This window comes from Ciconia boyciana, chromosome 1 (assembly GCF_034638445.1).
Source record: "Ciconia boyciana chromosome 1, ASM3463844v1, whole genome shotgun sequence".
NCBI lineage: Eukaryota > Metazoa > Chordata > Aves > Ciconiiformes > Ciconiidae > Ciconia > Ciconia boyciana.
This window is the reverse complement of record NC_132934.1, coordinates 173,230,033-173,243,405: the sequence shown is the minus strand read 5'-3', so window position 1 is coordinate 173,243,405 and position 13,373 is coordinate 173,230,033. Positions and strand designations below refer to the sequence as shown.

Below are 13,373 nucleotides of genomic sequence, written 5' to 3'. Positions count from 1 at the left end.
AAACTAAAGTGCATACAAAGCTCTCTTACATAGAATCATACCAGCAGAATTTTAATTTAGAGAAGATGCACCATGAAGTTTAAGAACAACTGTACTTATTACGAAAAAGCATATTACCAGTGGTTAATGACAGTATAACACCCTTAGAGTGATTACTATCGCAAGTAAACCAAATAAATTCTACATTGTCTTCACTGAATAGCAGAAGACACAACCACCTAGTGCAAACAACTGAAAACTCACCAGTTTACAGCTGTCAATGGTCTATCCTGTATAACATATTCTAGAAATAAAATAGGATAGAGAATTGGTTGGTTCGAAGAGAAATTGAATAGACACGACTACTATGAAAACATACAAGCATAATGAAGACATATGAGTACATCTGTTAGAGAGAATAATGCATTGGCTAGTGAGAGAGAAAGCAAAGGCAAAACCAGATAAGAGGTGAGTCATAAGTAACAATACACATAACTTATGGTGAAACAATCAAAATAAGAGAGAAGAGGCTGAAATAATAAAAACGTGAGAATAAGGTATTTATTTAAGAACAAGCTCATCTCAATGTAATGTAAACAACTGGCTGCAAATCTGTATAAAGACACTTGTTGGCTTAAAGGCTCAGCAATAGAAAAGATGAGTGATGTTATCAACTGCAACAATGAGAACACTGGAGAAGCGATATGAAGAGTTCAAGGTCTGACCCTGCTTAGCTTAAAAGCTAGACATTTTTCCAGACTGACAGAGAACATGATCAAAATAATCTAAATACTATGGCATTGCGGCACAAGTTAGAGAGGAGGCTTCCAATTATTTTCATTTGCAAACTTGTACAATTTTTCAGTAGTGGCTTATACCCTTTGACCTTATCTTACTTTCTCTTTGTATTGGCTTTGGCCAGGATAGAGTTAATTTTCTTCAAAGTTGCTTCTATGTTTTGGATTTGTCCTGGAAACAGTGTTGATAACACACCTATGTTTTAGCTGTTGCTGAGCAGTACTCAGACAGCATCAAGGCTTTTTCTGCTTCTCACACCACGCCACCAGTGAGTAGGCTGGGGATATACAAGAAGTTGGGAGGGGACACAGCCAGGACAGCTGACCCTGACTGACCAAAGGGATATTCCATACCATATGATGCCATGCTCAGCAATGGGGGAAAGGAGGAGGAAGCGGGGACATTCAGAGTGATGGCGTTTGTCTTCCCAAGTAACCATTACACATGATGGAGCCCTACTTTCCCAGAGATGGCTGAACATCAGCCTGCCAATGGGAAGTAGTGAATGAATTCCTTGTTTTGCTTTGCTTGTGCACACAGCTTTTCCTTTACTTATTAAAGTGTCTTTATCTCAACTGATGAGTTTTTGCACTTTTATCCCTCCAACTGTCTCCCCCATCCCACTGCAGAGGGCAGTGACCGAGCAGCTGTGTGGAGCTTAGCTGCCTACTGAGCTTAAACCACAACACCCTTTCACGGAATCTATAAAGTATTTTCACAAACCTCAGTTCAAAAACCATTAACTTAGACAATTATGCATGGGAACACAAGTCAAGGAAAGTTAAGGGAAGAAAATGAAAATAAGGAATGGCACTAATCTAACCACAGGGCTCATTTTATGTGGGGACAAGGAAGCTGAATCTTTGTTTCTTTTCTAAGGTGTACAACTGGTACAGATCCAGATTTATTAAATTAATAACAAAAGAAAAGAAAAATCCTCACAGTATTCTCAGGCCAAAGTAGTCATAGATATACTAGATGCAAAGAAAGAAGTATCACTTAGTTATAACAATAAAAACTAATTAAGTCCATCAACACATTCATCAGTCTGAAGGGAGGCAGTGAGCTATAATAGGCTATTTACTATGAAATACTTGCTACTAAGAAAAAAGCATATTAAGCATATTAATATGCTTCATAACATATGAAACATTAAATCTAAATGTACAGAAGCCGTATACCTTAATGCAGCCACTTACGGCACAAGGAGCCCATTCTCCTGTGCCAATTTCTAGTATGCATCCTTTGGAGGGGCACAGTGGTCGGAATTAGCTGTGAAAGACCACTGGGAAAGATTAGCTGCAAAAGAGTATATTTACAATACAAAAACTTTAATTATAAGACTACTATTTCAACCAGCACCTCAGTGTGAAGCAGTGTTTATGGCAAGCAAGGTAGGAAAGGAAAAGACAAAAATGCAACCCGGTATTTAAGAGATGCTGCAAGGGATCAAGTTTCCAAAGTAAACAAAAGACGCGGAAAACAGTTTGCATTAAGTACTTCAGTACCAAAGACTGTGTTACTGATATGTCACATGTGCTTTCTGTAAAGACATAAATAGTCTTTAAATTATGGGTTTGGTGAAACATACATAGTCATATGTTAGGAGAATAATTTACTAAAGAAACATCTTCAAAATATTTTGGCCAGGAGGAAGATCATAATATGGGAAGTAAAACAAAACCAACCCCCCACAACCCATGGTTAACATAGCAGAAACACAAATTCAACATCAAGTTTTTAAGTATGCAGGAAGCACATTTACTACGTTTAACCCAGCTAGCAGTGAGGAATGGTAACTTCTTAAATTGCTCCAGCTCCAGCCTAACTTTAATTGCTTATATTTGCCACCTAACAGACCATCAGCATGCCAGAGCAGTTACCGTAACTGAAACTAAAACTTTAACTGGCATTTTCTCTCAGTTTAAAAACAAAAAAGAACACCCAAAAAACCCACCACAAACCAACAACATAAAAGGAAAAAAAAAACCACCAGAACATACACACAGATGGTTTCAAATTGCTAGGTGTAAGAATCCCAGGGACACAGAACTGAGAACAGGAAATCAGACTTCATATGAAAATTGCCAACAGAACTCATACACCTTTAAAAAAAATGGAAGAGAAGTCTAATTTCACTTAAGCAAAAATAACTCTGATTATTCCTCAAATTGACAGCTGTAGCCATTTTGAAATAAATTAGAAAAAAAATCAGTTGATGGTTAAAATATTAAGCAGAATAAATCACAATCGTTGCAAATCTAATATGCTGACTCCTCTCCTGTCCCACTTAGGAGTTGTATTTACTTATGTTTGTATATTAAAATTCCAAATTCTTGTGAACTTCAGCAGAATATTCAGGCAATGTTTGCTGGCTTGAAGTGGAAGAGACTTCATTATCCACAAGAAAAACACCCACAAAATTCATGCAATGACCTCCAAAAATTGATTTATCTAATAAAAGTATAACACTAATACTTGAGCCAGACGTGTTGCCACTGTACAGATCCCAACATCTGCAATCATATTCCCACAAATATTCTCATCAGTAATATCCAAGCTGACATTCAGAAAGGATAAATTATTTTAAAAGTTTAAAACACATTAAATATGGTATTCTGGAACACAGCTGAGCTGCCAAGATTCTCAAAGGTGGCAACAATATCAAGAGGTCAAACATCAAGGATTAATCTAGCAATAAAGGAAAATGACGTAAGGCCTTACTTATGCTTGAAAAGCATCTACAAGAATGCCAAAATCCAAGAGCAGGTAATGAGAATTGAAGAAGAGGCAATAATCTGCTGTCACTATTATTTACCTTACTAAAAAGACACTTCCTGAGACAATTACCATATGAACACTAAAAAGACTTAACCAATAACAACCAAAATATTACAGCTAAATAGTTAGGTACCCAATACAAATGATTCAGTAACAAATTGATTAAGTAGAGAACATGTCAATCTTCTCCACAAGCGAACATTCTGAATGTCACTGTTTAACAGTACAAACACTGTAGCCGCTATGTGACACACTCTCACACAAGCACACTCTCATAGCTAAAAAAAAAAAAGCTTAACAGTTTTTTGTAACTTCTGTTCAATTCCAGTTTGGCCTATAATGGAACTTTTAACTGAAGAGCAAAAGGTTCCACACAGTATTATTTTGTAATCCAAAACAAATAACAGGGAAAAAAAAAAGAATAAAAATCACACAATGTGATTCTATCATAAGCAATAATTCCTTTCCAAACTACACACTTTCCTTCTAAATGAAGAAGCAGAAGGGTGCATGACTACAAAAGACAAAAGTATCTTTTAGCATCACTAGACTTCTGAGGCTGCTTCAGCCTCTATTTTTGTGAAAAGGAAATGCACTTCTATCAGCCCACAGAACCGGAACATTCTCATGGATTCCAGGTTTTTTAATTTTTCAAATCATTTATGTAAATTATGGTATATTATTTATATATATATATACACACACACAAATAAAATAAACATCTTCAGCCTCTCAACATAATATTATTAGCTTCTTTCCAGCTTCTGTTATGTTTTCTACACTAACACTGAACAAACCATGTTAGACTAAGTGACTACTACAGATTTTTTAAAAGAACTACTAAGCTGTTTTCCTTATCGGAATATAAGGTAAAAAAGCTAAGTAAAAATACATGGGTTTAGTTGTTAGTTAATCCCTATTAACCAATAGTGCAATATAGTATTAAAACATTACTATATTGCAGCTAAAAAGCCTACAGTGGTCAGCAACTCCTATCAGCTTTTCTAACACACAGGTTAGCTTAATGTAAGACTCAACAGAACATTGATTTTCCAAGGAAATAAAGTTTTAAGTTTACATAAGGACTTTTATTTTTTTCCTAAGATGACATTTACAAAACATAAGAATCGAAAAACAGGAGCACAGACTGGACTAGAACAGACTAGACTATTTCAGTCAGAAGGGACCTACGGATCAAACCTTTTCACAGGAATAAGCAGGAAAATGTAATATATAATGCATAATACTTCACAAGAAACACTGCTATCATTTTGTTAGTCTTTATGTATATAAACTTTATTTTTTCAATCAAATGAATGCTTCCAAACTTTCTGCAATTATAATTTCATTTTAAAAAAGCATCAAGTCCCAAACAAAAAACAGCTTACAGCTTTTGCAAGGGCTTTAGATCTGAAGAACTTAAGGCTTTCCGGTGTACCAACAATCATATTAACACAAACTTCACATATCTAAATTTACTAAACATGGTTTCTACAAATTCTTTAATAACTTGGCAGTGCAAAGGTAAAGTGTTTCAGTAGCGTTTATCCAATAATTTTTTTAAAATATATACTTAAAACATCCCACGGTCAAATAAGCATTGCATTACTGACCATAAGAAGGGGCATTGGGGAAGACTTTGTGTCAACTTTGAAAAGCCTAAAGACTAACCTAATGATCAATTTTCTCCAGAGGATGTATAATTTACAACTATGAGTGTGGATGAGCTGGCCTACTTCCAAAAATTTCTTTTATCATCCAGTAGAAAGAATCACCGTAAAATGAAAGAAAGTTGGCTGCCTCTTCTTTAGCCAAAATAGCTGGAAAAACAGCCATCTGATTTCTGGCTAATAGCAGAAATCTTACATTCCAGTCATCACTGAAATTTTCCTTGAGCTCAATCAAGCCACTTCACAACTTTAGATTTGTTTGGGGTTTTTGTCCCCACAATACAAACAGAAGCTTTTTTCCTCTGAAGGATCTAAGTTAAGAGAGGCAACTTTAGCAATGAAGTAATGGACAAAAAAAGTAACCCCCAAAAAGCATTTGTATTTTCAAATGGTTAATGTTTTTAAACTGATTGATAGAATGTTTCTACTGAACTTTATGCAGTGAACAAATTGAACATCTGACAAGCTCAGTAGGATGTCCCCATTTAGTACAGAGCATAAGTAATTTTCAATATTGAATATTATTCAATAAATACTGCTGCATCTCTGATACCTAATGTTACTACAGAAATCCAGACACAGTCCTCACAAGTAATTTAAAGTGCAAATGGAACCAAAGAACCACCTATTCAGAAATTATTCTTGGATCTGCATGATGTTACTTTATACAGTTGCTGAGTTGATGTCCTACAGACAAAAAAAAAAAAAGGAAAAAAGAAAAAAAGAAAAAAGAAATTATGATCTTTCTGGTAAAGATCAATTGATAAGCCTTAAAACAGATGAAAAACACTTTGACATGAATATGAAATTACTGGCATTTTAGAGTATATTGTCATTGATTGCAATAAATAAAATTTCAAGTTAGTCAAAATTATGTAGTGAACATTTTCATTACAAAACAGGCCACACTATAGCCATTACAAATTTGTATATTTATCCATATTGGACAAAATGTCTCAAAGAAAACACTGAGCCTAACTGATACTTCTGGTAGTACATACATAGGTAAAAGAAGAGTAAAGGGACAGACAGTTCAGGGAAAACCCTGAGATGCACAAGAGAGAACAGCAGCAATTCAGCTGGATAGGGATGTTTGTTAGGATTAAGTTATAGAATAGAAAAACTGTATATTTGAAGACAGCAAAAATGTGAAAATCAGAAATATCTTACTTTGCAATACAAAGCTTCAGGACTGAAAGCAGTTAACAACTTACATTACTTCAGTAACAGAGAACAGACTTCCAGTTCCATCCACTCAGAACCCAGTGTGAGACAACACTCCAACAACGTGAAGTTTTTACTTGCCCTATAAAGAGGCTCATGCTTCATACTAGTGTTTTACAGACCTTTGTGGCTACACTAGCTGTTATGCCATTACTAGTCATTTTCATATATTTCAGTAGCCACAAAGCAGAGACTACAAACTAGGCACACTCAGAGTAGATTTATCTTCCAAACCAATCTTGACTTGACAAGTAAATTTCCCACTGCTAGTAGTACTATAACAGATTCTTAACATTGTTATCTGACCAAAGATGGCTGTATGTTAAACTGCAGGATTAGATACTTTTTTCTGTTTCCTTTCATAAAATTATTAGGCTGGCACTGGTGACAAAAGCAGCAGTTTCTCTGCTCTTGGGTCTCTGTACATAGAACTTTGTGCAACCCCTCCCCTCACGCTGTCACAAGTGCAATCACAAGGTGAGCCAGATCGGGGAATTAGTCTGGCTTACAACAAACCATTTTTGCCAAGTTAATTTTAACCCAGAGCGAGTCTCTAATCTGTTACTGCAAGAGGCTATATAAATAATTATGTCAACGTGGCAGGGGGAACAAGCACACTGACCGAACCCTCTCCTCTGGAGACCGAAGTGTTTGCAACACGGCGGTCAGTATCACATGAGGAAATGCAAAGCACTGCTAGTGCTGTTTCAAAGCCAAGTACCACATCCTACTCAACACATAATATTCATCACTTTCAGATGACAGCCAGCACAAACACCTTGCAAATGTGCTATTAATCTTACTTGTGACTTTCAGATAATCCCCACAAAGTTTAATTGCCTTGTCTACACACAAGCATTTTCATACTGCTTTCTAGTTCTTTATAAACATTAAAGTCAGGTTTGGAACAAAAGCACTCACTGAGGCAGGCACTGGTCACACCACGTGAAGTGCAGAGTACAGTTTTGCAGACTTAAAGCAAAAATTCTATGTCAACATGCTGCAAGTAGGTTGCACTATCATTCTTCAAATTAGTCTTCTTGGAGCACAGGAAGAATTTTATTAATGTTCATAAGCCAATTTGTTTAGTTTTTTAAACTACTTTAAGACATTTTTCTAGTCACAAACACTGCTACTGACAGATTAAGAGGCTTCAGATTTTCTACATAAATAAAAATAAAGACAAGACTCTTGTTATAAACTATATTATCTTAACCTCCAATTAACTGATCTGGCACTGTTATCTACTGTAGCAACTAGATGCAGTCGCAAATCACTTTAAAGCATCTCTTTAGAAAATGTTTGGGATTTTTACCATTTTTGTAAAAAAGCATTTTTGACCATTTCTGTTTAAGGCTACCAGGTGGCTGAAGTTCTCAAACCTTAAAGTGCAACATTTTGACACTAATATGGAGAAAGGGTGGCCATTATGAGCAGTACCTTGGCTACCATCAGTCTGATACATGAGGTGTTGGGGGTGAGTACCAAGAGATACCAGGCAACTAGCTGATTATTAAATATTCCTCCTCTCAAAAGTCCTACAATACACATTGGCCGTATTCACGAGTATTAACTAGCTGCCATTTACTTGCCAATAGCTTAATATAACCTGTTTCCTTTTGTCACTATTTCTTTTAGTTGGCATTCTCATAAGAATCTGCTAATAAGAAATAGAACCCAAAAGAATGCAATCTATGGTATCTTGAGGTTAAAAGTAATTATTTTAGGAATGTCAATTAAAAGAAACATTAACATTCACACCCACCTAGAGCTAGAATTTTCTACAATTTTAAGTACAAGAGATACCAGTTGGATTATCGTGAAACCAAAAAACATGGAGGACACAACGAATTCAAAACTACAGCTTTAAAAAATACAGACACGTTAAGGTAAAATTCAGACAAATATCTGAACACCACAGAGCAATAGCACAGCTGATTTCCTTACATTTAGTAGTTTCCTTACACTTAGCACTTGCAGTCCCAGGATGAAATGATACAAAGCTCAAAAGTAGGAAGAGAAGATTTAAAGGAAAAAGCGTGAGCACTGAACTAAGGAATATATGGGGTAAGAAAACACTCACAGGTCTACATAACGAAAAAAAGAACTATAGTTTCCCTGTCATACACTCTGAAAAGTACTCGGTAATTGCAAAGATGTCAAATGCCAATGTTAACAGCCCATGTTTCCAGCACTTGCCATAAGCAAATTAGGAAAGCTATGTTATTCTTTTAGGTTTTTATGTTAATTCCACTCCTAGACGCAGCCTTTCCGGGGGGGGTGGGGGAAACAAGCCCTGCTGTTCCCGTTAGACTGAAAAAAAAACCCAAACCCGAAGAAGCCAACCATCTAGTACTTTACAACCGTTTACAAACTTAAGACAACGGTGACTCAAAGCTCTCCTTACAATCTGGCCACCCACATCACAGCTTAAGGCCAGCAGAGGCTGAGAACACAGGAAGGTGCCGGTTTCGTGTCATCCGCATCCTCAGCGACCTCCGGAGGGAAACAATGGGGAGCACCACGGGGGAGCCCGCCCCTCGCCCCCCTCACACAGAGCAGCCGCCAGGCCGGGGCTCCGGCCGGGCACCCCGCCCTCGCCTCCGCCGCACGGCCTCTGCCGGCGGGAGGGGCCGCCCGGGCCGGGGCTGCGGGGTAACGGCCGCGGCGGCCACGCGTGACGCCCGCCGCCTCTCCCTCCCCCGCGGCCCCTCATCGCCTCAGCCCGCGGTCTCCTCCCCGCCGCCACCCGGCACCGTACGGCGCTCCCCGCCCCGCCTGTCACACGGCCTGTGCGCGCCCAGGTTGAGGGGAGGGCGGCGAGGCCCCCCGGGCGAAAAGCGGCAGGAGCAACAGGCACCCTGCTGCGGCCCGGGGACGGAGCCCGAGAGCCGGCTGGCGGGACCGGCAGCTGCCGGCGGGAAAGGAAGCCCCGAGGGGCACCATCCGACTCAGGAACCGGGTGGGGCGGCACACCCCTCTCAACCCCCCGTCTCCCCCTGGAAAGCGCTGCCTAGGACGCAGCCTGCCTCCAGACACCGAGGCCGCCTACAAGGCGGCAGAGGAAGAGATGACCGAAAGAGGAGGAAAAATAAGGCAGGGCAGTTGAGGCTGCTCCGACACGGGCAAAGCACCAAGGTCCCTCGCTCGGGCGACCCCGCCAGCGGGATCCGCGGGTGCCTTGCACAGCGGGCAGCCGCGTGTCTCGGTAGAGATTCAGTGGCACGACAGGCCCCGGCCGGAGCGAGGTCTGCCCGAGGTCTCAACATGGACACCGTGAGGAAACGCTCCATCCCCCCAGGCGGCCGCGGAAGGTCGGGCGGAGCGGGGCTTTACATCGCTACCCTCCGCCACAAGGGCGTGACGGAGGCCCCGGCCTCCGCGCTGGGGGAGGGGAGCGGGCACAGGTAACTCCCCCCTCCGGGCCCCGGGAAGGGGAGGTGGCAGCGCCATCTGCACGGTAACGCCGGCCAAGCTAGCGGCAGGGCCCGGGCGGCGGGGAGGGGGTGGCACCTGGGCAGCCGCCGGGTTACATCACCGCCCCCGGGGCCCGGCGGGGACCACATGGCAGCGGCAGCGGGGGCAACCGCGCTGCCCGACAAGGGGGCGAGGAGGGATGAGGAGGGCGGCGGCCGGGGAAGGAGAGGCGTGCCGCTGCCGGGAGGAAGGTGCACGCACGGGGTCGGGGGGAGCCGCCGGGGGAAGGACCGCTCCCAGCCGGCGATGGGAGGGGTGGCGGCGGCCGCCCGTCTCGCCCGGGAGGGAGCTCGGCGCGCGTTACCTGCCCGGGTGGCTCCCCAGCTCCCGGTCGCTCAGCGCCGCCGTGTAAATCTTCCGGTATCTGTCGGCCAGGGCCTTCCCGGAGAGCAGCAGCTGGTAGCGGCTCCGGCAGCCCAGCGACGGCGGCGCCAGGGCGCCGGGCAGGGCTCCCGGCCCGCCGGCTGAGCCCTCTTCGGGCCCCATGGGCCCCGCCAGACCAGAGCCGCTGGAAAAGAAGAAGAAGCCGCCCTCGGCCCCGGTGCAGGCGGCGACGGCGGCTCCCGCAGAGGCGGCGGCGGCTGCGGCGCTCATCCCCCTCCCCGCCCGCCCCCTGGTGGCTGCGCTGCCTCCCGGCGCGACGCGGACACAGGCGGCTCCCGCTGCCTTCACCGCCGGGGCCCAGCCATGGAGAGGCCGCAAAAGCCGCCGCCGCCGCCCCGAAGGCTGCTCATCCACCCGGGCCGAGGCCGGGGGTGCGGGAACACCCCTCTCCTCCCCTCAAGCGGCGGCTCGGAGCCCCGGCTGCCCGCCCGCCCGCTCGCTCTCCGCCCCGGGCGCAGCGCCGGCCGCCGCTCCCTCCCGCCGGCGGGCGCGCCGAGCCCTGGGCAGGACCGTGTGCCTCCGGGACGGGACGGGGCGCGGGGAGGGGGCGACCCGGCCGCTCGCTTCCCCCTTCCCGCTACAGGGGCGGGGGCGGAGGCCGGCGGCTGCCGCTTCCCCTCCGGACTTTCTCCTCGGCGGCGGCGCCGCCCTCTCTCCGCACAGCCGCCCCGGCCCCACCTCCCTCCCGCGGCCAGCCCGGCCGGCGGGCGCATGCGCCGCCCGGCTCCGCCCCCCGCGCGGCCCCCGGGAAATCCGGGGCCGAGCGGGCGCCCGCACCTGCTGCGGGGGGCGGCGGGCGGCTTCGGGCCCCGGGTACCTGCGGGGACCCCCGTAGCCATGCCCGGGCGGGGTCGGGCTTGGGCTTCGCGGGGCCTGAGGGTCCTCACCCTGAGCTTATCCTTCGCCCTGTTGAGGGTGCGTGTCTGGCGGTCTGTCGTATTTTATTTAGGTGTCCACCTGTAGTTGCACAAGACGCAGAAACTCCCGGTTTTAGCGGGGACAGCCCTTGCAGCCTCGTTGCATCGCCACGAGGCCCTGCACCAGCGTACGCATCAGCGTACGCCTTGGGGGCAAGAAGTCTGGTATGATCAACTGCAGCAGCTGAGCCGCGATGTACCAACGCTCTACCCGTTTCTGTGCTTTGTAGCCCTAGACAGGATCTTTTTAAGGATCTTTTCTTTCTCCCTTAACACAGAGTTCACTAAATCCAGTTGCCCCATTAGGCCAAGATTTCCTTAAATCATCTTTGCTGGCTCCACGATACCTTAGCTGCTTTTAGAGGGTAAGGGAGGCATGGCAGTAGGTGCACTGACAGTATATTTTGTTATATCACCACCCTTCACCCAGAGTACTCTCTAACATTGTTACTTTTTATCTGTTGGAATAGCAGCCTTGCAGTTGTGCCACACCTTCTATACCTGAAGTTTTCAGCTGTGTAAGGCAGTACAAACCAGAGTACATGTTATTAAAAAAAAAATAAATCTGCATGCCAAAAGTGGCTTGGATTGCAGTCTGCAGAAAACCGTCATCCAAAGAAGGTGCATGCTGGCATATTTTCTGCTTTTTTCTTCTCCCCTCCAAAAGAGGGCCTAAAGAAAGCCTGGAATTCTGCTGATTCTGAATACAGATTTTTGCAAACAATTTCTTTCTGCATAACAGCAATTATAAGAGAACTATGCAACTGTCACCTTTCTTAAGCTTGTGTATTACCCACCGACGCTCAAGCATTCAAGCCAAATTTCAAGTTTTTTTGTTTGTTTGTTTGGTTTTTTTACAGAGAGCTGAGGATGTCAAAACCTGTAAATTCATACAGGTTTTCTCAAAGGTAGCTGTCCAGCTAGCAGAAAGACAGCCAGATTAGTGCCATCACTGAAGAAAAGGCTACTTTCTGAATGCAGTTAGAAGCACCAGAGACCATCCAAGAAGTATTTAAAATACTAACTACGTAAAAAGCTTGCAGTTATAGTTCTTATAATTGAAAAGAAAAAGAAAAGAATAATCCAGCTGAGATAAAAGGAGCCACAAGAAAACAAGCGCCATGTCTTATGGTGCTAACCACCTCCAAATTGCATTCCTTCTGAGAATCAGAGTAATAAGTCTTTCTAGCTGCTCTTGTAGGGATTACCTAAAAATCATTCCTACAGGCAAGAACCAGGAAAAAAAAACAACAAAACCCCCCACCTTTTAGCTCATTTTTGTGGTTTATTGTAAGCTCCTACTTTATATCCAAACACACACTGCCTGACAGGTGGGCTATCTTCTGGTGGAACGTTGTCTGTCACTTCCTAAAATTGTTCTTCTGTCCTAGTGCTGTTGTAGCCATCTGAATGCACGTACCATAAAAGCTAAGTGCTGGCAAACTTTTACGAAAGTGATGCAATTTATTGCAATTCTTGCATATTGCTCCAAACTCTAGAATTTGTCTGGGCTTGTGTTGTACAGAGTCACACACAGTGTGGTGAGCATTATTCTTTGCAAGCTGCAACTGCTACTCCGCATCTCTTTTTATCTCAAGTCTTTTTGCCTTTGGAGGGAATCTTGCTAAGTGTCCACAGAGCAGAGTCCGCCTTCCATAAGCTTCAGCCTGTGATGAGCAATAGCATTTGACAATGTAATTAGGAGTTGCCAGGCAAGAATAACTCTGGACCTTCTTATAGTCCACCTCCAAGCTCTTTCTTCACTCGAAATACAAAGTAGTCTCCAACTTGTGAGGCTGTTAGTGGCACCAGTTGGGAGCTGGATGTTCAGTCCTCATTCACAGCCATATTTTCAGTTCTTGTTTGGTCCTCAGAGGAAGCCACCTTTTCTTTTTCTTTTTTCTTTTTTTTTTAAAAATATTACTGTGGTACTCATATTTCATATTATTTCTCTGAGGCTGATTCTGTGGAATAATACCAGTACTGTGCCACGTAAGAACATTCAGGAGTACACATTTCATCAGGACCAGCCTTATGCTAGATCCGATATGACTATACTCCTGTAGTTAGCATAAAATTATTATAGGTTCAAATTCGGGTTTTGGTTGGTATGTTTTTTTCTTTTGTTTTGTTTTTAAAATGG

At 43.9% G+C, this 13,373-nt stretch overlaps 1 protein-coding gene across 20 annotated transcripts in view; it reads right to left on the bottom strand.

Annotated features, from left to right (window-relative positions):
- Window positions 1-10,980, bottom strand: part of MYCBP2 (MYC binding protein 2) — a 209,376-nt gene extending 198,396 nt beyond the window's left edge. For 19 of the 20 annotated variants that reach the window (XM_072850013.1, XM_072850015.1, XM_072850016.1 and 16 more), the window contains exon 1: window positions 10,234-10,978. In XM_072850013.1, coding sequence (XP_072706114.1) covers window positions 10,234-10,523 — 290 coding nt within the window. In that variant the 5' untranslated portion in view covers window positions 10,524-10,978. Of the gene's footprint in view, window positions 1-10,233 lie in introns of all 20 variants that reach the window. The other variant, XR_012040402.1, reaches the window with a different exon arrangement.
- Between the last annotated feature and the right edge of the window lie 2,393 nt (window positions 10,981-13,373).